The sequence below is a fragment of the Cryptomeria japonica genome, chromosome 2 (assembly GCF_030272615.1).
Source record: "Cryptomeria japonica chromosome 2, Sugi_1.0, whole genome shotgun sequence".
NCBI classification, from domain to species: domain Eukaryota; kingdom Viridiplantae; phylum Streptophyta; class Pinopsida; order Cupressales; family Cupressaceae; genus Cryptomeria; species Cryptomeria japonica.
Window position 1 is genome coordinate 668,934,264 of NC_081406.1, and position 27,239 is coordinate 668,961,502.

The following is a 27,239-nucleotide window of genomic DNA, read 5'->3' on the forward strand; positions in this document are numbered from 1 at the left end:
GTCTTAGCCATCCATTAGCCAATTTCTCTGTTCATTTCCTTTTCTGTTTAAAACATGTTCAATCCAATGATGTGGCAAGGTTTCAGTCAGAAGGGGCAACCGAACAATTTAAGAATCCAAAGTAAAACAAGTGAAGTTGGTTTTGAAGTTGATTTACAATCCATCTGAACTTTTAACTATTTCTTTCTTCCACACTGTCATTTCTCTGTCTTAAACAACTTTCAAGATTTTATGAGGTGGGGTATCTGGATGGTTTTTCCACCATTAATAAAGTCGTGGAAATGCTATCATAAATAAAATTTTTTAAGGTTAGGGAAGTCTGTCTTCCCTCCCTGACGAAATTTTGGCATCATATTTGTGACGTGTTCTAACTTGCCTCTCACAGGTAGATGCTGAACACGAGTTTCTGGAAAAATAGTCGTTTTTAAACAATTCAATTCAAATAGAACAAGCAGGTACCGACATTTTTTTGAATTTTTTTTTCTTATGTTGTTAATTCGGTAGAACTGCATAAGATACTTTTGATCACAATACCATACTCCAGAGTCCACCATCACAATGAGAAGGGGAAGAACTCCTGTGGCCCTTTTCTTCTTCTTCCTCCTCCTCTTTCTCCTCCATTGGTGCCCAACTGTCCAAGCTCAAACCAATTTCATTGCCCAAACCAATTTCTCTTTCATACATCTCTCTGGAAACGCAACAGTGATCCCCGATGTGGGTATCCGCCTCACCGATCGAGCAGAACATGTTAAGGGTAGAGCTGTATATTCACAACCTCTGAGTATCAAAGATGAAACATTCTCATTCAGCACTACCTTCGTATTCTGCATACTTCCCCCATCAGACATTTCATTGGCCGGAGATGGATTGGCCTTTATCATTGCGCCTCACCCATCTCAAAACACAGCTTTAGATGGTCTCTACCTCGGTCTCTTCGACAATTTTACAAGCATGGGACACTCTTACAATCATCTCTTTGCAGTTGAGTTCGACATCGTACAGAACGATGAATTCAATGATATTAACAGCAACCATGTCGGTGTGGATCTCAACTCTCTCATCTCTCAAAAATCTCAGTCTGCAGGTTACTGGATTGGCAACCAGTTTTTAGACATCGATCTTAAGAGTGGGCAGAATATACAGGCCTGGATTGACTATGATCATGTTTCAAAGGAACTCAATGTAACGGTAGCCCCTGCTGGTTCCCTTCGCCCTGAAATTCCCCTGATATCTATGAAAAACCTAAGTCTGTCTGACATTCTTGAAGAAGAAATGTATGTGGGTTTCTCAGCAGCAACAGGATTAACAATTGAAGGCAATTACATCCTGGCCTGGAGCTTCTCTACAAATGGAACGGCACCTGCGTTGAATATATCCATGCTTCCGTCCCTTTTACAGGGGAAATCCAAATCCCACAAATTGCCACTAATAGCCGGAGTTACCACAGGTTTGGTTGTTCTCCTAGTTCTAGCAGTTGCAGCAATATGGTTTAAAAGAAAGAAAAGTAGAGACCCTGTTGAAGAATGGGAGGTGGAGTATTGGCCTCATAGATTTAGTTACAGAGACTTAGCTACTGCAACCAAGGGTTTCAGAGAAGAGCAAGTCATAGGATGTGGAGGCTTCGGCAAGGTTTACAAAGGAGTCCTCCGTAGCAACGGCCTCGAAGTTGCTGTAAAATGTCTCCTCCGAGAGAGCAGCGAAGGAGTGAAGGAATTCATAGCAGAGATTTCAAGTCTGGGGCGTTTACAGCACCGGAATCTTGTGCAGATCAGAGGCTACTGCAGGCGAGGCAAACAGTTATTCATAGTCTATGACTACATGCCCAACGGAAGCCTGGAGAAATTGATGTTTGGTATTCCTGGTGGAGTCCTGCGATGGGCTCAGAGGTATAGAATTCTGTTGGATGTAGCTGCTGGACTGCTGTATCTTCACCAGGGATGGGAACAGAGAATAGTGCACAGGGACATCAAGTCTAGCAATGTTTTGTTGGATTTGGAGCTTCGTGGGAAATTGGGAGATTTCGGACTTGCTCGTTTGTACAGGCATGATGACAACTATTTGAGCACTTGTGTGATGGGAACACCAGGATACATCGCACCAGAAGTAGGACACAGGGGAAGGGCCACTCCCGAATCGGATGTGTTCAGTTTTGGGGTTTTGATGTTGGAGGTTGCATGCGGAAGGCGTCCCCTCAATCCCTTTCCCGATTCCCCTCAAATTGGTTTGTTGGACTGGGTGCGAGAGCTGCAGACCAACAACAAGGTCATGGATGCAGCGGATCCAAAGCTTAATGGCGAATACCAGGAGCATGAAATGGAGAGGGTGCTTAAATTGGGACTGCAATGTTGCAATCCTAAACCGGAAGGCAGACCTGGTATGAGGCAAGTGCTGCAAATTCTTGAAGGGGAAGCATCCTTCATTTCACTTTCACTTGAGAAAGGGAGGCCAAGCACAACAATACAGAGCTCATACAATTGCAGTACAGATGCCTACTATTCCTCTTCCTTAGAGGGACGTTAGGGATGTAGCCATGTATTGGACAGATAAAATGATGTGTTTATAGATTTTTATTTAAATGATGGTTGTATACAAATTATGTATTCTCTTTGTCTTGGCATGAAGCGGATTCATCGACTGCATGTTATGCGGCTTTAGAAAAAATTACCCTGCATTTAGAATTCTGGATTTATTTTAATACAGTAGGGTTTCCGATTTACTAATGTATTTGTTGCAGCCTGAAATTTTCCTTCGGCATGACGATTTTAATGTTGAAAACGCAGTTTGCCTTCGTTTTATAAACTCGTGTCAATTTTCCATTCCAATACTGAGAGTCAAGTCAGGCATAGCTTAGCAGGCGTTTTGCGTTCAAAGGTCAAAACAAATTAATAAATTTTTATATTTTGTTTGATTTCGAAAACGTTAAGTAAACTATTAAACTAGCACTTGCATTACAACGAGGTAATTAACTATTAAAAATCCACCTTCATCATGCTTTGATGGATGTTCATACACTATTCCAGAGCTCCCATTTTATCATGGGTAGGGAGGGTGCTGGAAAGGCTATTGAATCTGGTTTTATACCCGCTAATTGCATGTGATTGAAAGTTTCTAGATCTTTTTCAACAAATTTTTTTTGTGCATATTCTGCAATCATTGTAAGCTATGTAGACTACATTTTTCTCCTCAAATATTATCTTGTTTTGTCTACATTTTGATGGATGTCCATACCTTGTTTTCAAAGCTTCCATTTCGGCATAGGAAGGGAGGATGCTTGTAAAGGTTGTAGAATTTGGCTTTACACTTTGTCAATTATATTTTCTTGAATTTTTCTAACACCTTCTCAACGAATCCATTTTGTGCATATTGTGCAATCATGGAATTCTAGGAGACCACATTTCTTTTAGGCATTTTGTTAGATAGTTCGCGTGTCTTTGGGTGTCTACAAAGCGTTTCCAACTATAATATTTGATAAAAGCCCCCCTTCCAAATTGTGCTTTGATCGATGTCCATACCCTGTTCCAAAGCCCCATTTGGAATTTGGCTTTACCCTGCTAATTGAATTTCCTTGAAAGTCTCAAATTCCTTTCCAACAAATCCATTTTGTGCATATCCTTTGATCATTGTTGTTCATGAGAAAACAATTCTTTGAGGCATTCTGTCAAACAAGTCACATACCTTGTCTATGCTTCCAAGTTTTGCATACATGTCTCCCATGGTTGTTGCAACTACGACATGTGTTTCTATGGAAATTTTGTAAGTAAATAACTACAAATAAGGTAAAACACATTATTTACAAAGAGGAAAAAGAAAATAAATAATAGATTACAAACAAATGAAAATACTGAAGAACATCTTGTTTCAATTTGACTATTTATCTGATCATCTTCTAGAAGTAAGGATTCAAAGCATTCGATATTTTAGAAAATAATTGAATAGGCCATTACCAATGCTCCATTCACATCACTTGTCATCATCTAGGCTTACAAAGAATCACATATCAGAGAGCTCCAAATCCAATCCAAGTCTTGGAAAAACACAATCAAATTTGAATATGTGACTTGCATTTTCACACATTCATTTCAAGAACTAAATGAAGCAAACTTACCAACATATGAACATAAATCATATAGAAAAATTGAGATAAAATTAAGAGTTAAGAATCATAATGATGGTCATTCTAGTGTGTTGACAGTATCTGTTTGGTCTAGATGGTTTGCGCTATTTTTTTTTTTTTCATTGAGTTCAAGTTGAGCAATGGCAACATTCTACTTGCGTGAGAAAATAAAAGGAAGAACTAGAAAATTAGTTAGAATGAAAGAATGACATGAGGAATGTGGAAACTGGTGGAATGTTTCCCACAATAAAATAACCTATCAGCTAATTATGTAATATTTTAAAAAAACCAATTTATATTATTAATATGGTAGAATGTGCACTAGAAAGGATTACCATTTGTTCATAAAATGGTGTGTGATAAATTAAGTATGATTTTTCTTTTAGATATATATAATGAAATTATCTAGTATAAATTGATTAATATTAGTTAATTTTAAATAGATATGTACTACTATTGAAGTAAAAAGAATTTGAGTTTGTATATTTTGAAATGAATTTTATTTGATGATATGTTGTGATTGATATTGACAATTTAAATATGGTATTGATATATAAATCTTGTGAAAGTTAAAACCATTGAATTCTAGAAATAGTTAAGTGTCTTGGACAAAATTATATGAGTCATCTTATCTTGCAAGTAATCATGCTCTACAAACTTAGGATTATTCTCTACAAACCTACAATCATATCCAAAGTAGAAGTGGAGCTTCATTGCCTATAAAGAATGATCGACTTGTGTTATTTGAAGTATAAAGCAAGGCAAAGTACAAAGAATGTGGAACATATCAAGAATATAAGCCTATGTTTCTTGAGAATCGTATTTCTACTCTAGTATGAGTGATAAGAGAAAGGCCAAGGCTTATGATATGGATTACATAAGATTGTGGTAGAATAGAACATATAAGCTTGGATATACTCATGAATACACATATCAATCAGATATCACAATGCATCTTCAATGAGAAAGGAAATGGCATAAGTTCCCAAGCATTTTCACCTTCCTTTTGAAATATATTGATGTATTTTCAAAACAAACCCAAGGTAAACACCTATGTTGGCTTTAATAATTAAGCCTTCATCAATGCAAGTCATGAAATGGTATCTTCTACCATAAGAAGTTGTGGTACATACACAAACCATCCATTCCAATAAGATTTAAGGCAAATTTCATTGGTTTCTTATACTAGCATGGGTCTTCCTCACTATACTGTATAAATGAATAGTCATTCTTGAATGCATAAAATCGACCCTCCCCCATAGTCTACCCCTATATTCATAAACAAATGCACACAATTATCAAATTTAATTATATGAAAAAAATAATTAGGAAAACTAGATTCTAATTACACCCCTACATAATCATATTCTCACAAGCATTGATGTTTGAAAATTCAATAAAGTAGGATGTATAGTTGATATGACTGTTTCAAAATTTTAAGTTTAACTCGTCTTACAACTCAATATGTTAGCTCCATTTTCTCCTACAAAATCTTAATCTCTACAAATTTCATAGCATATGAGTACAAGATTTCTTTATAAGCATAATTATATTATAATAGTGGTGCATAAAATAAATAGAATATGTTATATGAATACCAAATAAATCATCCTTAATCTCCTTAATTTGTATGTTTTTTTAAAAAAGATCGAATTTGAATTTAATGTATTTATTTAACTAATTCACATCAAATCTTTTTAACTTTCTACTTTTAATTCTTCTACACGATTCCTTTCTAAAAGCAAGACATTACTTTTGGTTACAATCTTCAATATTAGGAAAAGTCAAATAAAAAATCAGCTACATGTTGCATCATAGAAAATAGGGACCTTTGTATTTCATTTTAAAACCATCCTTAAACTATGCATTCATTCAAAATGTAGATGAGACTAGTCTTCTTCTTTATAGGCTCTCTATATAGAATTTTGAATGCTTAGTATTCACATAATTACTCATTGTTGTATAATATATTTGAGGGATTGACATCCCTCTTTTGAACTTGTTAAAGACTTCTTTATTGACGATCCAATCTCTTTCTCACAAAAAGGTATTCATTTTGGATATAATCTTCATTATCCTTGATTTGCATAACTTTAATATTACATAATTAGATAAATTTTAGCCTATAATTAGGAGCAATATGGTATCAAATTTTGATTAATCAAAACAAAAGATACAAAAACTAAGATGTGAATTCAATGTCTACAATTTAATTTGAACATAACTAATTCTCATATAAACCATAAGATTCTCTTTTAATTCATACAAGACTCTATGTGTCAAAGATGTGCATTAGAGGTCTATCATTCATTTAGACAACCATTCTTGATGTAATCCACATGATATGAATAGACATTTTGGTAATTTCTAAGCTATTCCATGCGTTTTAAGTTATTAATCTATGCATCCAAATGAAGCTTTATAAATATAATCACGAATTAATTTTTTTACTTTGTGTTTGTGTTGAGACTTCTCAATATGAACAAATAGGTATAGCATGAAAGCAAGGTGTTTTTACCTACACAAATAACCATACAACACTTGGGATATAACATTTTACATGTTAAATAATATTAAGAGATGTATTATAGACCTTAATATGTGTCAAACTAGTAAACTAATGCCCCTAAACATGTGTAAGAATGACATATATAAATGAAATGGAATAGTAATATTTATTTTAAAAATGATAATCTATGTGGGCTTGGTAGGACCAACATGATGTGTCATATGCATGTAGAAAAAAAGGTTAACAAGTGAGCAAGTTAGATTAAATACATGGTAAATGTGACATGGGATAGGTGAATAGATGGCTAGTGCATGGTGTTTTTTTCATATGCCTCTTGTCATCTTCCTTGTTTGCACTTGACCACCCTTGGAGGAGAATGTTGAAGATATGCTCTCACTTGCTAGGAGTAAATTGGTAACACTACCCTTGGTGATGTTTTGGGGAAGTCAAATGATAACGATCCTCTTCTATTTGACGTAGTCACAATTGTTTAATTTTTGTTAGGTTTGTGTCCATATTTTGATGTATCGGGTCTAAGTTCCTATATTTAGACTTGTAGATGTGTCACTACCTCTTTTTTTTTTTAATGAATATTGTAGTATTTTCTTTATTTTAATACAAAATTAAATAAGATATATTTAGAAAAATTATAATATATGATAATAAAAAATATAAATTTTAAAAACTTAATTTCATAAAATTATTTATACAATTATGTATGTAAAATATGTTCTTACTTATGGGCAGAGCACTAGTGGTCGTTATAGCTAACTTTGTGCATCCTTAGCTCATAAATGGTACATCAAATTTCAAAGATTTTTTTTGTTGTCTTCATATGCAACTTAACTGCTTATAGCTATTGCTCTGGCTTCTAGGTAGTAAAGACGAATGTTGTACAATCCATTATGCATGCAAGGTTCAAAAATTGGTCATTTCAAAGTGCCATTTGAAATATATTCTTTGCTGCTTAATTACCTATTCACTAAATGACAATAAAATAAATATACAATTGATCTAATGTACTTATGCACAAATGCCCAATAATGGTGCGCTATTGGTACCAATAAAGTTGTACAATTGATCTAATTACTAAAAACAAACTCTAAAAAATGGGCAGCTATTGACCCACTAGATGAATTTTTAGTGGGCTTTTAATTAACGAAATCCAATGAACAGTAATTGAAACATAGGTGGTAACTGATGCTCTTCCCCTAATATGTATATGCCATTTAAAAAATAAACAAAAAATAAAATAAAAAATTCAAAGATTATATAAAAATGTCAAGCAATAAATAAAAGCAACAAATTGAAAGTTAAAATAAATCAAACACACCTTTCATATAAAAGTTGACTAAAGTATATTGGATATGTGTTTTCTACTCCATCCCATCTATCATCATCCATGCTTGTCATTTCATGGGTTGTGATAGCATGACCTCGATTTATTTGAATGAATGAGTTTTAATGAGTGTCCAGCCTTATATCACGCACACTAAGCAACATATTAAGCCTAGAGAATGTTAGTCAACTCTGAGTGTTTAACACTTTAAGCCTAGGAGTCAAAGCTTAGTGTGTGTCATTTAAGCCAAACCCGAGCGTCTTTGTTAACAATTTTCAATTGAAGTCATGTGATTTCCAAAGGTGTTCCAAAGTCCATTCTGTTAGTTTTTATCATTTCTAGATTTGAGATGTGTATGATACTTTTCATCATCATACAACTCAAAGCCAAAAATGATAAGAGTTCTTTTCATTGTCGTTGTAAATCTTTGATCAAGAAGTCCACTCTTTTGTGAAGTCTTGCCTTCTCAAATAGCGTTTAGACCATTCGCTTTCAAATTGTCTTCATATTGTATACGGAAATCCTCATATCCGACACAATAAAAAATGAAATGTGATTCAATTTCCACCACCTCTTTATTACAAAAAACAAAACAAAAACAAATTCTTTCATCTATCTAATCCATGTACCACTCAAAAAAAAGGTCCAACAATGGCTCAATCACGTGTGCCACATTGAATGAGTGGTGCAGAAAGAAAGAAGGTCCAACAATGGTTCAATCACCCAAAAGAATCTCTTGAAAAGTTGAGTTGTTGATGTAATATTCAATTAAGTAGGTGAGGGGTCCCCATGCTCGCCCTATTTATGGGACAATTAGCGTACTCTGCAACAGTCGCACTGGCCATTCAACATATTGCACACCATTTTCACTTACCTACTGCCGCATCGAAGGCTGTGTGGGTCCTTTCGACTCTTAAGCTTTACACTTGGTCGATCAAGTTTCCTAGCACATCCACCTCTATCAAATTTTTTAAGGTACGACTCTCTTTCAGATAGGGGATTGGTTTTCTTTGACTATTACAAAGTTTATTATTATATAAAAGATTTTTTTATAGTTGATTAAACAATTTTGATTTCACATGTTGATACTAAGGAGCAAAATGAATATTTCAAGGGACACCTTGGTCCTTAAGGGTGGGACAAGGGTGGGACAAGGGTGGGACAAGGTAAGAGAGGAGGACAGGTGGTTATTAGTGATTCGAAGGGTAACATCAAAGATGTATTTAATAATTAAGCAAGCAAACCAATCACTTTGTTGAGGTAGCAACAACTTACAAGGGATTAAAATTGGTCAAGCTTCAAGGAATTGCATATCCAAAACTGTTATTGATAGTGACTTCATCAATATTATATATTTGCCTAAGTAAAAGAGTTGAAATTAGTTCGATAATAGTAATTTTATGTAGCACTTTTTTAATATTATGATTCATTCTTTAAATCAAGTAGAGGTTCAACATATTCAATAGAGAAATTGATTGTGTTGTTGATCTAATGGTTAATCGATGGGTTATCATTATACAGCTAAAACTTGGATTGGAGGAGGATATCCTCTTCAAGCTGCTTTACTAGCTAACCAAGAATTCAACATTATCATTGTTGCATCATGATGATTTATAACAATGTTCAGACAATCATAAATGGGTTCACATAGTGTCACTAATGTTGAATGATGGGTTTTAAAGATGTTTGGATAATAATAAATGGGTATGTATACCCCTATGTTCTTGATCATTCCAATGTTTGGAAGTTTATCGACTTAACTAGTCCTATGTGCTTGCTTTATTCATTCAGCATAAAAATTTGGGGGGCCTAAAACTACATGTTGAAAATAGAGGAGATCAAAATATAGTGGACCCTGATCTCTTATGAGAAATTAAGCGCTAATCACACTATTTGAAGAACCCTGAGCTTGGTAGGCTAACCCCATTTCTTGAAAGGATTAGCAATTATGATATAACTATGGTCTAACTAAATTTTCTTAGCAATGGAAAAATAGGAATATTAAAAATGATGAAAATGGACATGAATATCTCATAAGAGGTTATTAAAACTACTTTTGATTTCAATATTGAGGTTTTAATGATCTTTAAGGACAGTCACAAGATGAGCAAGGAGGAAAAAAGTATTGTCTTTAGGAAAGGTGACTCTCTCAAGAATTACTAGTTGGGTTGTGTTGTTAATTCAACTAAAAAGCCCTGGAATGAGGTAGCTTTGGTGATTTTGAAACATAGTACTCTAGATGGTTAGTTTACAACTTTGTTTTCTAATCATTTTGCCTTGTTAAATCCTTTCTTTTAAACCTCACTACACCATTTTCCTCCCCTTATTTCTTTAAAATTCTTTGGTGCTTGTTATGAAAAAAATTGTGAGGGAGCTTGGGTCTTACCTAATGCATGCAACACTAATTATGCTAATTTAAAACTATTGGAGATAGTCCAATCCCATTGTTAATTGGGGTACCTCTAAGATGCGTAAGCAAATTCAAATTGAGTCTTCCTTAGAATAGGAAGAGGAAAGTAGAGATGACATATTATCCTATAGTGATATGAAGGATAACAATACTGATTTGGATTCCAGTAAGGAGCAAATGGATGATGACATGACTAAAGAAATAGAGTAATATAGAATACAGTAAAAGCTCAAAAACAACATGAAGGTAAAGCAAAAATATAGGAAGAGCTAGTCTTGAGAGCCAAGTTTCCCAAAATCTCTAGCCCTTACATCCCCATGCCTATGAGAAGTATTAGATACATCATGTGATGGAGAGTCCTTGCAAGGTGTTATAAGGATTGTTAACGACATCATGTACAGTTTGGAACTAATAAAGGAAACTAAAAATTACCATTTGCTATCCAAATGGTTATTTATGAAAATTTACATGTTTTATGTTAAAAATGGTTAAATTTTAGGTAAAAAAAAATGAGTGGAAGGTTCTAGTGCTTGAGGAAGAAGATAAGTTGATTGTGAAATATTGAGAAGCTTTGCAAAAAATCAACCTCCTAAAAGTTGAATGGGATAAACAAATTATTAAGACTCAAAGTGGGAGGAAGAAATAAAGGACATGAAGGATAGATTGAAAAAGGTGGTTGACACCAATAAAGCTTTGGTTAATTCTAGTATTGATAGAATGAAATATATAAGATAAACTTAGTGCTAAAAGGAAAGCATAGTGGCGAAGTTTTTGAGTGGGAAAAAGTTTCCAAGTATCCAACAACGGATAATATAACTAAAACAAAAAGACAAAAAAACTTAGATAATTGTCAAGGAAGTCCAATTTATACATGAAGAGCTAAAGGAAGTCTAATTTATGCACGAAGAGCTAGAGGTAGTTGAGACCCTCCACAACATATAATAGACTAGATATATCTTGTTTTTTTCAATAAAAGATTGTTATATTATGTTAATATAAAAGATCCTTCCTAACAAACTTATATCTTAATCAAACAAAGAAAGTAAACAAGTTTCTAACACAAAACTTAATATCCTCAATTCATGTACCAGGGCACTGAAGCTTAAACAATATCTTGTAAAACAAGCTTCCTTTCACGGCATCTCCAGGGACTCAGAAAGTGAAAACCCCTCCATTGGGCCTGAATCACTCATCTCAAATGAAGGAGGAAGAGCTGAGGCCGCTAGGGAGACTTCACCTTCGAGTATTTGAACCACTTGTCTCATACCAGGTCTTCCTTCTGCTTCAGGATTAGAACAGAAGAGACCCAATTTCAGCACAATCTCCATCTCATCTTCATCAAAACAACCACCAAGCTTTGGATCGGCCGCATCCATGAGCTTTCTGTTGGTGTACAGCTCCCTCACCCAATCCAACAAAGCTACTAGAGAATCATCGGAAAATAACTCTATAGGGCGTCTTCCACACGCAACCTCCAACATCAAAACGCCAAAGCTGAATACATCCGTACTGGTACTGGCCTTTCCTGTGGATACCAATTCTGGAGCGATGTAACCAGGAGTTCCAGCTACACGAGTGGTTTGGGAATTCTCATCATGCCCATACAGACGAGCAAGCCCAAAATCCCCTAGCTTTGCATGAAGCTCCGAATCCAACAAAACGTTGGAAGATTTGATGTCTCTGTGCACCACTCTCTGCTCCCATCCTTCGTGAAGATACAACAATCCAGCACCCACATCCTTTAGAATCTCGTACCTTTGAGCCCATCCTAGAACTTGAGAACGATCCCCAAATATCATCTTATCTAGGCTTCCATTTTCCATTAAGTCATACACTATGAAGAATTTTTGTCCCCGTCTGCAGTAACCTCTGATTTGCACTAGATTCCGGTGCTGGAGACGACCGAGACTTGAAATCTCTGCTATGAATTCCTTCACTCCTTCACTGGTCTCTCGAAATATAGACTTCACAGCAACTTCGAGGCCGTTAGTTGGAAGAATTCCTTTGTAAACCTTGCCAAAACCTCCAAATCCTAAGACTTGCTTCTCTGAGAACCCTTTGGTTGCAATACTTAAGTCCTTGTAGCTAATTCGGTGAGGCCAATACTCCACCTCCCACTCTTCAATCACTTCTCTGTTATTTACTCTTCTAATCCAAACAATTGCAACCACGAGCACTAGGAAAACAACGAAAGCTGCTGTTACGCCGACTATTAGTCGAAATTTTGTGTTACTGGAATCTGATTCTGTGTCTTTTAAGAATGGAAGAATAGAAGCGTTCAAGGCCGGTGCAGTTCCATTTGTAGTGAAGCTCCAGGCAAGGATGTAATGTTCTTGAACGAATTTGCCAGTAGCTGCAACGAACCCAACATACATTTCTTCCTTGAGAATACCGGGCAGACTCAAATTTTTCTGAGATATGAGAGGCGTTTCCGGGCGAAGGGAACCAGCTACTGCAATGGTAACATTGAGCTGCTCTTGGAGATGATCATAGTCAATCCAAGCTTGAATATTCTGTCTCCCGTTGAGATCCAATTGGAGGGACTGGTTGCCAGCCCAGTAACCTGCAGATTTCGATTCTACAGAAATGAGAGAGTTGAGATCTACTCCTACGTGATTATCATTGATGTCATCGAATTCTACATTCTTAAATGTGTCGAATTCGACGGCAAACAGATGATTGTAGGGCTGTCCCATACTTGTGAAATTGAACAAACCAAGGTATGAACCTTCTAGGCCTCCATCATGTGTTTTGTTTGGCGTTATGATAAACCATAGTCCTTCGGCGTTTTGTGAAACATCTGGAGGAGGAGCCATGGCGAACACGAAACTAGTGCTGAATGAAAAAGTTGCATTCTTGGACCCGTCCTCTTTCATACGCACAGGTTCCGAGTATAAAACACTGCCAGTAAGGTATTCTGATTGATTGGTGAGGCGGATGCCTATAAGGTCGGTTCCTGTTATAGCGCTCCCATGGAAATACAGGTTTGACAAATTTGTAGTGGTTAAGCCAGTCAGTCTGGGAAAGATGAAGGTTGTTTGGGCTTGGGCAAACAGCCACGGGCCGAGCAGAAGGTAAAATACAAGGAGGACAGATATGGCTGCCATTGATTCTTTCCTAAAGCAGAAAAAGATCAAATAGCTTAACCCAAGAATTGGGGATATTTGTTAAGCAATCCTGTCTGTATACAAGTCTCCAACATTCGGAGATAATGGTCGACAGAAGACCCAAAATTTAGATTGCATTCCCAAGTCATGTCCTAATATAAAATCGCATGCATTGTTCGCTGGTAAACCTTAAAATAAACAAGTTTATGCACGGAGAATAAACATCCAGGGAAATTTGTTACGCCCCATACATCCATAGATGACGTAAATTCGCATCAACATGCTCCTAGAACTCTCAAGAGAACTTGCGATACTTTCCTCCTTAACAACTCCACTACTTTTTTTCGTTGTTGGGTTGTTTTTCAACGTGTCTACTGTGAACACCCCTCCAAGATCAACGCTAGTAGGTGTGACGTCGTAATCTTTGAGCTTCTCATGTATATTTCTTCTTAATGGAAGTGTTTGGGAGTAGTTTGGCGCATTTATCCTAGTTCGACAGTAACATTTCCATGAAAATACGGTTCTACTATAAATGATTTTCTTGTTTTCCAAGAAATTTGTTACCAGTTATGGCTAGAATGGCAAATATGGCATGGGTCCTATAAATCATTTTAGCTTTTTCTCTAAAATGACATTACCACATTCACACTTGCTTGGAAAGATGGTAAAATGTTTAGTTTAACCATTGTTACCTTGTGACAATGATTTCTATATCTTTTTAGGATTTCCTTTGTCTCAATTGGCCTCTTCATATTAGATGGTGCATAACTATGGTACATTATTATATTAATTTTAAAAAAGTGATATTCTTTTATATATGTATTATTTATTAAGCATTTGCATCAAAAGAAAGTGAAATAGTGTATTTTATATAAAATTTATTTGAGAGGATGTCTATGATTGAATTTAAAGTACTAATTAAGAAATTTGTTCAACATTATAAGTGTGTAATAATCATTATTCACAATATACAAGTATTGATACAATAGGAAGTGGTGGGTTTCAAGATTAGTAAAATCATTGTAGCAATATTCAATGTCATGGCCATCAACATTTTCAATATTGATTTTTGTTGAGTATAAATTTGATTCCACAATTACAAGTGATATAGGGTTAGAGTAGAGAAGGAAGTGTAATCCATTTATGCATCTTTTTATGAAGATAGTCTTGAAACATTATAATTAAATTTACAATTAATATTGACCATTAACATTTCTTACTTGTAGTTGATGTTGACCTTTTGTAGATGAGTTTTCCATGCATTGGGGTACAATTCTAAAAAAGTTAGAAGTGATTTTTTTGTCCGCAAATGTCTATGTGTTGTTATTATCCATATCCATCCACCACCTTCATCAATCAATGTTAATTCTACCATAAATACCCCATCATGAAGGGTAATGCAACTTTAGATTGCATTCCTAGGTCATTTCATAATATAAAACCATGTGCATTATTAGATTGTAAAATAAATCAAGCATTTAAACAAGTTTAATCATAGAGATCTCAAACATACAAGAAATTGTTTACACTCCCCATACATCCATATTTAAATCTTCTTTCTTGTTATTGTTAGCTTTTTATCCAAGGATAGAGTGATAGGTTTTAAGGATTTTGGTTAATCATAAATGGTTACATACCCTCACCTTCTTGATCCTTTCGATGTTTGGAAGTTTCTTAACTTAAACTAGTTCTATATGTGCTTGCATTATTCATTCAGTCTAAAAATTTGGGGTACACAAAATTAGATGTTGAAATGAGAGGAGATCAAAATAGGATTGAGCCCATCTCTTGTCATAAATTGAGGGATAATCACACTACTTGAATCCTTGAGATTGGTAGTCTAACCCTATTTATTGAAAATATTAACAGTCGTGGTATAACTGCTAACCAATGAAAAAATATGAATATTAAAATGTTGGGAAAGGATATCACTATCTTAGAACAAGTTATTGCAACTACTATCAACCTCAAATTGAGGGTTTGAAGATCTTTAAGGATGGTCACAAGATGAGCAAGGAGATAAAAGTTATCTTCTTTAAGAAAGACGAGTCTCTTAAACATTACTAGTTTGGGTTATGTTGTTAATTTTGTTAAAAAGAACTGGAATGAGGTGGATTTGGCGATTTTGAAGCATAATACTATAGAGGGATAGTTTGCAAATTTATTTTCTTAATGTTTTACCTTGTGAACACATTTTTTTTATCTCACCACATCATTCTCCCCATCCCCTTCTTTCTTTAACTTCTTTGTTGCTTTCTATGAAAAAAATCATGAGGGGGATTGGGTCTTACCTAATGCATGTACTTGATTAATTATGCTAATTTAAGACTATTAGAGATATTCCAATCCTACGGTTAATAGGGGTCCTTCTAAGAAGTGAAAGGAAATCCAAAATGTGACTTCCTTATAATAGGAAGAGGAAATTGGAGATGATATATTCTCCTATAATGATATGAAGGATGACAATACTAGATTGGATTCCAATAAGAAGCAAATGGATGATGACATGGCCAAATAAATAGACGAAGGGATCACAAAGGAAAATCTCAACAACAAAGCTAAAGAAAGAATATGGGAAGAGCCAGCTCTAAGAGCCAAGTTCCCCAAAATCCCTAGCCCTTACATTCCATGCCTATGAAGAATTAGGTACATCATGTGACGAAGAGTCCTTGCAAGGTGTTAGAAGGGTTGTTAACCAAATCAATTAGTTTTGAGTTAGTAAAGGAAAATTACCATTTGTTATCCAAATGGTTATTAATGAAAATTGATAGGTTACATGTTAAAATTGTTAAATTTTAAATAAAAAAATAAGGGAAAGGTTTTAGTGCTTGAGGAAGAATATAAGTTGACTATGAAACATTGGGAAGATTTGCAAGAAATCAACCTTCTAAAAGTTGAAGGGAACTACAAAATATTAAGAACTAAAAGTTGGAGGAGGAAATACAAGAAATCAAGGATATTTAAAGAAAGCGTTTTACACTAGAGTAAAGCTACTATTAATTCTAGCGTTGATAGCGAGGAATTTATGAAAGATAAGCTTTAGAGTGCTAATGGGAAAGCATAGGGGGAGAGTTCTTGAGTGGAAAAAGTTTTTAAGTATCCAAAAAGGGATAACATAACTAAAGAAAAAAGATAAAAGCTGAGACAAGTGTCAAGGAAGTCTAATTTATGCATGAAGAACTAGAGGTAGTTGAGGCTCTAGATAACCTATAATAGAGTAGATATATCTTGTTCTATTTTATTTTTTTAATGTATAAATAGATTTAGACTTTTTAGATAGATCTTGTTGGTAATGGGCCGAAGTAAAATCGCTTTTGACTAGAGTTATGAACCAATGAAACCACATTTTTGAGGGGCCTCATCCTCATATTTGTTCGACATTAACACCCTTATATCTCCTTGTGTCATCCTGTCTTCCACGCCTAGGCATCACCTTATCTCTCCATTGCATGTGTGTGAGACACATGGGGATCAAGTAGACTCAAACCCAAGACCTCCCATATAGAAAGCTCATAGTTAACCGCTGCATTGTGGGATCATCCCCTTTATTATATTAATATTATTAGATAATTTGTCTCTCTTTTTATGTCCTAATCTTTCTCATATATAACTATGATTTTATTATTTTTCACTATAGTTTATTATAAACCCTTCGAAGCAAACTTTATCTTTTGGAAAGAAAGAAAGTAAACATATCTATTTATAACACATAATGACCTCAATTCATTTATGCACCTCTGCCCCCTAAAGAGAAAACAAGCTTGCTTTCACGGCATCTCCAGGGACTCGGGAAGTGAAAACCCCTCAATTGGGCCTGAATCACTTATCTCAAATGAAGGAGGAAGAGCTGAGGCCGCAAGGGAGACTTCACCTTCGAGTATTTGAACCACTTGTCTCATACCAGGTCTTCCTTCTGCTTCAGGATTAGAACAGAAGAGACCCAATTTCAGCACAATCTCCATCTCATCTTCAACAAAATAACCACCAAGCTTTGGATCGGCCGCATCCATGAGCTTTCTGTTGGCATACAGCTTCCTCACCCAATCCAACAAAACCACTTGAGAATCATCGGAAGATAAGTCCACAGGTCGCCTTCCACACGCAACCTCCAACATCAAAACGCCAAAGCTGAATACATCTGTGCTGGTACTGGCCTTTCCTGTCGATAGCAATTCTGGAGCGATGTAACCAGGAGTTCCAGCTACACGAGTGGTTTGGGAATTCTCATCATGCCCATACAGACGAGCAAGCCCAAAATCACCCAGCTTTGCATGAAGCTCCGAATCCAACAAAACGTTGGAAGATTTGATGTCTCTGTGCACTACTCTCTGCTCCCATCCTTTGTGAAGATACAGCAATCCTGCACCCACATCCTTTAGAATCGCGTACCTTTGAGTCCATCCTAGAACTTGAGAACGATCCCCAAATATCATCTTATCCAGGCTTCCATTTTCCATGAAATCATACACTATGAAGAATTTTTGTCCCCACCTGCAGTAACCTTTGATTTGCACAAGATTTCGGTGCAGGAGACGACCGAGACTTGAAATCTCTGCTATGAATTCCTTCACTCCTTCATTGGTCTCTCGAAAGATAGACTTCACAGCAACTTGGAGGCCGTTATATGGAAGAATTCCTTTATAAACCTTGCCGAAACCACCAAATCCCAAGACTTGCTTCTCTGAGAACCCTTTGGTTGCAATACTTAAGTCCTTGTAGCTAATTCGGTGAGGCCAATACTCCATCTCCCACTCTTCAACGACGTCTCTGTTATTCATTCTTCTAATCCAAACAATTGCAACCACGACTACTACGAAAAAAACGAAAGCTGTTGTTACGCCGACTATTAGTCGAGATTTTGTGTTACTGGAATTGGATTCTGTGTCTTTTAAGAATGGAAGAATTGATGCGTTCAAAGCCGGTGCCGTTCCATTTGTAGTGAAGCTCCATGCGAGGATGTAATGCTCTTGAATGAATTTGCCGGTAGCTGCCACAAAACCAACATACATTTCTTCCTCGAAAATGTTGGGCAGACTCAAATTGGTGAGAGATATGAGAGGCGTTTCCGGGCGAAGGGAACCAGCCAGTGCTATGGTAACATTGAGCTGCTCTTGGAGATGATCATAGTCAATCCAAGCTTGAATATTCTGTCTCCCGTTCAGATCCAATTGGAGGGACTGGTTGCCAGCCCAGTAACCTGAAGATTTGGATTCTACAGAATGGAGAGAGTTGAGATCTACTCCTACATGATTGTCGTCGATGTCGTCGAATTCTGGGTTCCTGAATGTGTCGAATTCGACCGCAAAGAGATGATTGTAGGGCTGTCCCATACTTGTAAAATTGAACAAGCCAAGGTATGCACCTGAAAGGCCTCCCTCATGTGTTTTGTTTGGCGTTACGATAAACCACAGTCCTTCAGCACTTTGTGAAACATCTGGAGGAGGAGCCATGGCGAATACGAAACTAGTGCTGAATGATAAAGTTGCATTCTTGGATCCGTCCTCTTTCATACGCACAGGTTCCGAATATAAAACAGTACCAGTGAGGTATTCTGATTGATTGGTGAGGCGGATGCCTATAAGATCGGGCTCTGTAGTAGTGCTGCCATGAAAATACAGGTTTGACAAATTTGTAGTGGTTAAGCCACTCAGTCTGGGAAAGACGAAGGTTGTTTGGGCTTGGGCAGACAGCCATGGGCGGATGAGCAGGTAAAATACAAGGAGGACAGATATACCTGCCATTGATTCTAAAGCCCAACTCAGAAAACGATCAAATAGCTAGCTTAACCGTTTTTAAGATCAAGAACTGGGGATTTTCCAGTAGCATAAACGGCCTGCCGTCTGTGTACACGTCTCCAACATTTGTGGTCGACGAAAGACCTTAACGTCTAAACGCGCAAACCATTAGTAGGTTTAGAAGTCTTCGCCGCTGTATTGGATTTTTTCAGGGTTTGACAAATACAGCAATGGTTGGAATAGAAACAAATAATTTTACTCCAACAAGCAATTTCTCCCACGTAAGGATGGAGAAATCTGATCTTCACGGGATAAGGTTGTAGACACCTATTTCGAGTGCACTATCTGGACCGACAATGAACACCACCTGGAATCTAATATTGTTTGCTATTTTTTTCTTATCTTCACCGACAACATCCACTGACTACAAGAGCTATAAATAAGATCGTACTGGAATTGTTATAATGATCTGTGGTAGAAGTATGTATTTGTATTGACATCAATAAAATTTGTTTTGTCTGCCGTAGCATACGAATGTCTATGTGTTGTAAGTGATCAATGTCCATCCACCATCTTCGTCAATCACTGATCATAAAATTTGTGTTTTTTCTGCCGTAGCATTCTAATGATCGGGTTTTTGTCACTATAGATGTTGCAACGCTCTCCCTTCGTCTATAGTGTCAAAACCTCGATCAGGTTTTGGTCACTATAGAATCATGTATCTAGTGTCAAAATTGAGATCAGGTTTCAGTCACTATAAATGTTGCGACACTCTCCCTCTCTCTTTGTCTTTAGTGTCAATACCCTCTTTAGTGTCAATACCCCCGATCAAATTTTTGTTACTATAGGTGGTCTCATAATGGTCTAAAAAACACAATTTCTGGTGAAGGACGCATTGTAATGGTGTTCGCGACATTCTCGGATAGTGTATGATTTTCTTTTGTTCTATATGATTTCAAATCATTGAAATGCATAATTAATTTGATTTTTCAATGTTTTTTTGTTTCTTTTATGCTTTTGATTGTCAAATTTAATGATTTTCATAGTTTTATGAAATGTTTTGTTTGCTTAATTTGTATAATATTTACTAACATATATGATGTTATTTAGAACAATTCATTTTGAGGATGAGAAGGAACAAGCAAGGAACGAAAATATGAAGAAAAATGGAAAGATCTGAACAAGATATGGAAAAGGTGAAATGGGAGGACCAAATCAGGAGCAAAAAAACCCTAATTGGGACAAAATTTGGCAAAATGACATCGCAAAAGCGCCAAGGGAAAGATCTGACACATAGGGGGATGAAGTTAAGGGTAAAATGAAACTCCAAACCTGAAATGGGAAGGAAATGGAAAGATCTAGATAGAAAATGGAAAAGGGGAAACGGGGCAGGATCACATGAATAATGAAGATTATATGCGTGATTAGGTTAAAAATGGAGAACATAGGTGATATAGATTTTTAGTGTCTACAAGTATTATGGTTAGGGTTATGATTATGATTAAGGTTAGGGTTATGGTTATGATTAAGGTTAGGGTTTTATTTAGGGTTGGGATTAGTATTATACTCATAGTTACAATTATAGTTAGGATTATTGTTACAATTTTGAATAATTGCAAGGGGTTTCTAAAAGGGCCTTAACTTTTTTACATGATTGTTGACAAACAAAAGTCAACCAAACAATGTACAACTATACCAAAGCTACCAATACATAATAACATAACTAGATCTAGTAAGATGTTCACCCTTAGCCCAAACATGGGACATAAAATCATGTTTTGGAAGACCTTTCTTCCTCATAACTCCAACCTAGCCCTAATTCTAATTCTATTTTTCACCCCAACCATAACCCTAGTCCCAATTCTAACTCCATTGCCCAGTATCAATAATATAATTAATGATAAATATAATTATTAATTATTATTTCATAGTTATATTATTTTTGATGCTCTGCAAAAAGGATTAGAAAATCTGTTTGATGGCAACACACACAAGAGCACAAGAAACAAACATTAGTGTTAGCAACAAAAGATTATTCTAAACAGGCATATCAAGAGAGATATTAAGCATGAAATAGAAAGTATATAAACATAGAATAAAATAGTTAATCAAGATGCTCATAGTTGCTCCTCCCCTGTTCCTCTCCTCTCCAAGTCCCAAATGAGTGTAGCTCTCAGCTTTTAGCACTAGCCATGGATGCCATATGGAGATTCAAGATAGTTGAATATGATAAGCAAATGCCATGCAAGTGTAGATAGTGATGCTATGAGAAAGCTCTATGCTAATGCCAGTATAACAACAATACTCTAATGCTTCCTTTTGCTTGAGGAGAAGGGTTCTATTTATAGAAGAAATGGGGAAATGAAGGGTTAAGATTGAGTAATCTTAACAAGGGTTAGGATTGAAAGATATTCAATCCATGTGAGACTTTCAACCCAATCCCATGTTGACAAGTGTCACCATGAGGAGGCTTGAGAGGAGAGATAAGAAGCATTAAATGTTTGAGGGGACATGATGGTTACCCTAGTCAAAGAAATAAATGCTTTGAAGAGACACATGGGTTACATGAGGGTTAAGTTAGGGGTCAAAGTCCTTAACCATGGGTGCAAGTGGAATTAACCATTAATGGTCATGTAAGAGCCATAAGTGGTTTGGAAGACTTTAGAGGTTAATTTGTTGAACACACAAAACATTAATTGCTTTTCAAAGACTTTGGAGTCTTTGAGAAGTGACTCCAATTTGCTTAGGAATGTGACAATATTTAGGGAATGGATTAGGTTAATTAGGAAAGGGTTTAGAAGAATCTAGAAGGGGTTTAGGCATGCAAGTGGATTTTGTAGGAAAATGCAAGTGGGAGAAATTTTGGTATTTTCAATTAAAATAAAATCATTTATTTCAATTAAATGGTGTAATTTGCATTTGGATAAATATTCAAATAAATATTAATTTATTTAAATGAGAAAAAGGAAGATAAAGCATTAAAATGCTTGAAGACTTTGAGGGAAACCATTAAAGGCTTGAAGACTTTAAGGAAAACCATTAAAGTCTTAAGAAGACTTTAAGGGAAGCCATTAAGTTTAAAGACTTTAAGGGAAACCATTAAAGGCTTAAGAAGACTATAGAAGGAAGCCATCAAGTTTGAAGACTTTAAAGCCATCAAGTTTGAAGACTTTAAGGGAAACCATTAAAGGTTTCGAGTGGGTGAGGATAAATAGGATTTTAAATAAATAGTTTATTTAAAATAGTTGTGCAACTTGCTTTTGTAGGAAAATACAAGTGGGTGGAGGATAAAGGTGATTTAAATAAATTATTTAGTTAAAATAATTGTGCAACTTGCATTTGTAGGAAAATGCAAGTGGGCAGAGGATAAAGGTGATTTAAATAAATGTTAATTTATTTAAATGTGAGAGGTGGGATTTTGGGGGATTTAAATAAATATTAATTTATTTAAATGTGAGAGAATATTTAATTAAATAAATATGATTTATTTATTTAATTAATGGTCTGAATTTGGTTAAGTGAATTAAATCAAATAAATTGAATAATTTATTTAATTAATAGGAGAAGAGGGTTAAGATGAATTAATTAAATATATTAATTTAATTAATTATTAATTGATGGTTAAATAATCAAATAAATACTAAGTATTCATTTAATTAAGTGGACAAATTTATGTGACTACAATTTTAATTAAAACTTATGCAATATTAAGTATAGCATGCAGTTAAAGAAAATAGTGTAATTAAGAATTAGATATAAAGATGAATGTTTTTCATGTTTTCAACAACTTTTCTCTCAAATCTTGTTTATTAAATATTTTTATATCAATCTCTAGAACTTTACTCATACACGATCATCTCTCTAGCTAGGGTACAATTAGGGATACACTTATGATTATACTTAAATTTATAATTATGAACAGTGTTAGAATTCTAAGGTTATAGTTAGGTTATAATTGGTGACATGGTAGATCAAGGTTCTCATAAAAATTGGGAATCAAGATTATGATAAAGGTTATGATTAGAGTTCAAAGATAAAGCTTGGCATTACGACTAGGTTAACTAGGGTTCGAATTATGGTTAAGTTTAATATTAGGGTTAGGATAGAGGTAAGCATTATAGTTGAATTAGTGTTAGGATAAACCTTAGGTTAAACATTAAGGTTAGTATAATAGTTAGTAGTAGACTTAGAATTAGAGTTAGAGTTACAATTATAGATAAGGATTACAATTCTAAGGTTACAATTAAGCTTAGAATTATAGCTAAGGTTAGAGTTAGGTTCAGTATTAGGGTTATAACTATGGTTATAATTAGTATTATAGTTTTGCTTACAACTATAGGAAGGCTTAGGGTTATAATTATAGTTAGAGTTGCGCTTATTATTAGTAAAGGGTTAGGGTTAACATTACTATTAAGGTCAAGATTAGGATTATAATTAAGGTTTAGTATTAGGGTTAGGGTTATAGTTATGATTAGCATTAGTATTATAGTTATGCTTACAATTATATGTAGAGTGAAGTTTACAATTATGCTTAAAGTTACTTTTAGTATTAGTACTAGGGTCAAGGTTAGGTTTATGGTTATGGTTAGTAATAGAGTTAGGCTTACTATTATATCTAGAGTTACAATTTTATGCATCATGGTTAGTATTATGGTTAGGGTTTGATTATGATTATGAATAAGGTTAGGGTTTGATTATGATTATGATTAAGGTTAGGGTTAGGATTAGTATAATACTTATGTTTACAATTATAGTTAGTATTATGGTTACAATTTTGAATAATTTAAGGGGTGTTTGAAAGGGCCTCAACTTTTTTACAAGATTGTTGACAAACAAAAGTCAGCCAAACAATACAACTATAGCAAAGCTGTCGATAATAATTCACAAAAATTAGTTACATAATAACATAACTAAATCTAGCAAGATGTACACCCTTAACGCAAACATGGGACACAAAAACATATTTTGGAAGACCTTTCTTCCTCATAACCCCAACCTAACCCTAATTCTAAGTCTATTTTTCACCCCAACCATAACTCTAGCCCCAATTCGAACTCCATTGCTCAGTATCAATAATATAATTAATGATAAATATAATTATTAATTACTGTTTCAAAGTTATATTATTTAAATTAAAACTTATGCAATATTAAGTATACAATGAAATTAACGAAAATAATGTAATTAAGAATTAGGCATGAAGATGAATATTTTTCCATGTTTTCAACAACTTTTCTCTCAAAGCTTGTTTGCTAAATTTTTATATAAATCTCTCAAACTTTATTTGTACATGATCAATTTACTATCTATCTAATCATCATAATGCATCTTTGACTATAATATTTATTAATTAATAAATAAAAATAAAAATATAAAATATTTTTCCATATTCAATTAATTAATTTATAATATATATAACATATAATATAATCAAAATATGAAACCTGATGTCTTATGTGGTACCAGACTTTTCTTTCTCTTTTTTTTTTTATAACTATTTGACCCACGTATATTTCTTTACTCTAAGTTGAAATATTAATGGAGTGGAAGAATCGGTTTAAAAAAAAATATAAATTAAAAAACATTAGCTAAAGTGGAATGCATTTTAAAAAGTATTAAGGATCGTAGGTACATCAAAAGCTAACACACACACACTATATATATATATTCGTTTTTATTGATAAAAATATATTTTTGTTTCGTACGGTATATTCCTTTTTATTCTATTCATATGTAAATTGTTGGGGTACATGGCTATATTCCTAAAATATATATTTTTTATATTTATTCGACCTGGCCCAATGAAATTTTTACGAATGAGGGTTTTTAAAATAATTGCATGCACTGTAAGCTCTGTCAAATGAATGTACACGTGTTTGTGACTAAGCTCTTCCGTCGACCATTATTTCACAAATGTTGGAGACGTGTACACAGGCTATGCTATTTGATCCTTTTCTGAGTTAGGCTTTAGAATCAATGGCTGCCATATCTGTACTCCTTGTATTTTACCTGCTCATCCGCCCATGGTTGCCTGCCCAAGCCCAAACAACTTTCGTCTTTCCCAGACTGAGTGGCTTGACCACTACAAATTTGTCGAACCTGTATTTTCATGGGAGCGTTGTAATGGAACCCGATCTTATAGGCATCCGCCTCACCAATCAATCAGAATACCTTACTGGTAGTGTCTTGTACTCAGAACCTGTGCGTATGAAAGAAAATGGCTCCAAGAATGCAACTTTTTCATTCAGCACCACTTTCGTATTCACCATGGCTCCTCCTCCAGATGTTTCACAATGCGCGGAAGGACTTTGGTTTATCATAACGCCAAACAAAACACATGAGGGAGGCCTACCAGGTTCATACCTTGGTTTGTTCAATTTTACAAGCATGGGACAGTCCTACAATCATCTCTTTGCCGTCGAATTCGACACATTCAGGAACCCAGAGCTCGACGACATCGACGACAATCATGTAGGAGTAGATCTCAACTCTCTCATTTCTGTAGAATCTAAATCTGCAGGTTTCTGGGATGGCAACCAGTCCGTACAATTAGATCTGAAGGGGAGACAGAACATTCAAGCTTGGATTGACTATGATCATCTCCAAGAGCAGCTCAATGTTACCATAGCACTGGCTGGTTCCCTTCGCCCGGAAACGCCTCTCATATCTCAGACGAATTTGAGTCTGCCCAGCATTCTCGACGAAGAAATGTATGTTGGTTTCGTTGCAGCGACAGGAAGATTTGTTCAAGAGCATTACATCCTCGCATGGAGCTTCACCACAAACGGAACAGCACCTGCCTTGAACGCATCTATTCTTCCATTCTTAAAAGACCCAGAATCAGATTCCAGTAACATAAAATCTCGACTTGCTGTCGGCATACCAACAGCTTTCGTTGTTTTCGTAGTAGTCGTGGTTGCAATTGTTTGGATTAGAAGAATGAATAACAAAGACGTCGTTGAAGAGTGGGAGATGGAGTATTGGCCTCACCGAATCAGCTACAAGGACTTGAGTATTGCAACCAAAGGGTTCTCAGAGAAGGAAGTCTTGGGATTTGGAGGTTTTGGCAAGGTTTACAGAGGAATCCTTCCTACTAATGGCCTCCAAGTTGCTGTGAAATCTATCTTTCGAGAGAGCAGTGAAGGAGTGAAGGAATTCATAGCAGAGATTTCAAGTCTCGGTCGTCTTCAGCACCGGAATCTAGTGCAAATCAGAGGTTACTGCAGGCGGGGACAAAAGTTCTTCATAGTGTATGACTTCATGGAAAATGGAAGCCTGGATAAGATGATATTTAGGGATCCTTGTCAGGTTCTAGGATGGGCTCAAAGATACGCGATTCTAAAGGATGTGGGTGCAGGATTGCTGTATCTTCACGAAGAATGGGAGCAGAGAGTGGTGCACAGAGACATCAAATCTTCCAATGTTTTGTTGGATTCAGAGTTTCATGCAAAGCTGGGGGATTTTGGGCTTGCTCGTCTGTATGGGCATGATGAGAACTCCCAAACAACTCGTGTGGCTGGAACGCCTGGTTACATCGCTCCAGAATTGGTATCCACAGGAAAGGCCAGTACCAGCACGGATGTATTCAGTTTTGGCGTTTTGATGTTGGAGGTTGCGTGTGGAAGACGCCCTGTAGACTCCTTTTTCGATGCTTCTCAAGAAATTTTGTTGGATTGGGTGAGGGAGCTGTACACCAACAGAAAGCTCATGGATGCGGCTGATCCAAAGCTTTGTGGTAATTTTGTTGAAGATGAGATGGAGACTGTGCTGAAATTGGGACTTCTCTGTTGTAATCCTGAAGTAGAAGGAAGACCTGGTATGAGACAAGTGGTTCAAATACTTGAAGGTGAAGTGTCCATTTCAGCCTCTGCTTTTCCTCCTGCATTTGAGATGAGTGATTCAGGTCCTATTGATGAGTTCTCATTTTCTGAGTCCCTGGTTATGTCGATGCATATGCCGTGACAGGAAGTTTGTTGTACAGGGAGTTGATTCATTAATTGAGGCTATTTTGTTTTGCGTTAGAAA

General features: G+C 35.6%; 3 protein-coding genes across 3 annotated transcripts; 1 reads left to right on the plus strand and 2 right to left on the minus strand.

The window, feature by feature from the left end:
* LOC131034038 (uncharacterized) lies at positions 1-27,239 on the plus strand. Its single transcript, XM_057965385.2, has 3 exons — positions 1-2,515; positions 12,632-13,092; positions 25,179-27,239. The coding sequence occupies exons 1-3, from the start codon at positions 559-561 to the stop codon at positions 27,174-27,176; spliced, it is 4,416 nt and encodes a 1,471-aa protein (XP_057821368.2). The 5' UTR covers positions 1-558; the 3' UTR covers positions 27,177-27,239.
* Positions 11,416-13,818, minus strand: LOC131034049 (L-type lectin-domain containing receptor kinase SIT2). Its single transcript, XM_057965400.2, has one exon. It carries the CDS (start codon positions 13,477-13,479, stop codon positions 11,506-11,508), a length of 1,974 nt encoding a protein of 657 aa, XP_057821383.2. The 5' UTR covers positions 13,480-13,818; the 3' UTR covers positions 11,416-11,505.
* Positions 16,994-19,466, minus strand: LOC131034037 (L-type lectin-domain containing receptor kinase VII.1-like). Its single transcript, XM_057965384.2, has one exon. The coding sequence runs from the start codon at positions 19,218-19,220 to the stop codon at positions 17,247-17,249; it is 1,974 nt and encodes a 657-aa protein (XP_057821367.2). The 5' UTR covers positions 19,221-19,466; the 3' UTR covers positions 16,994-17,246.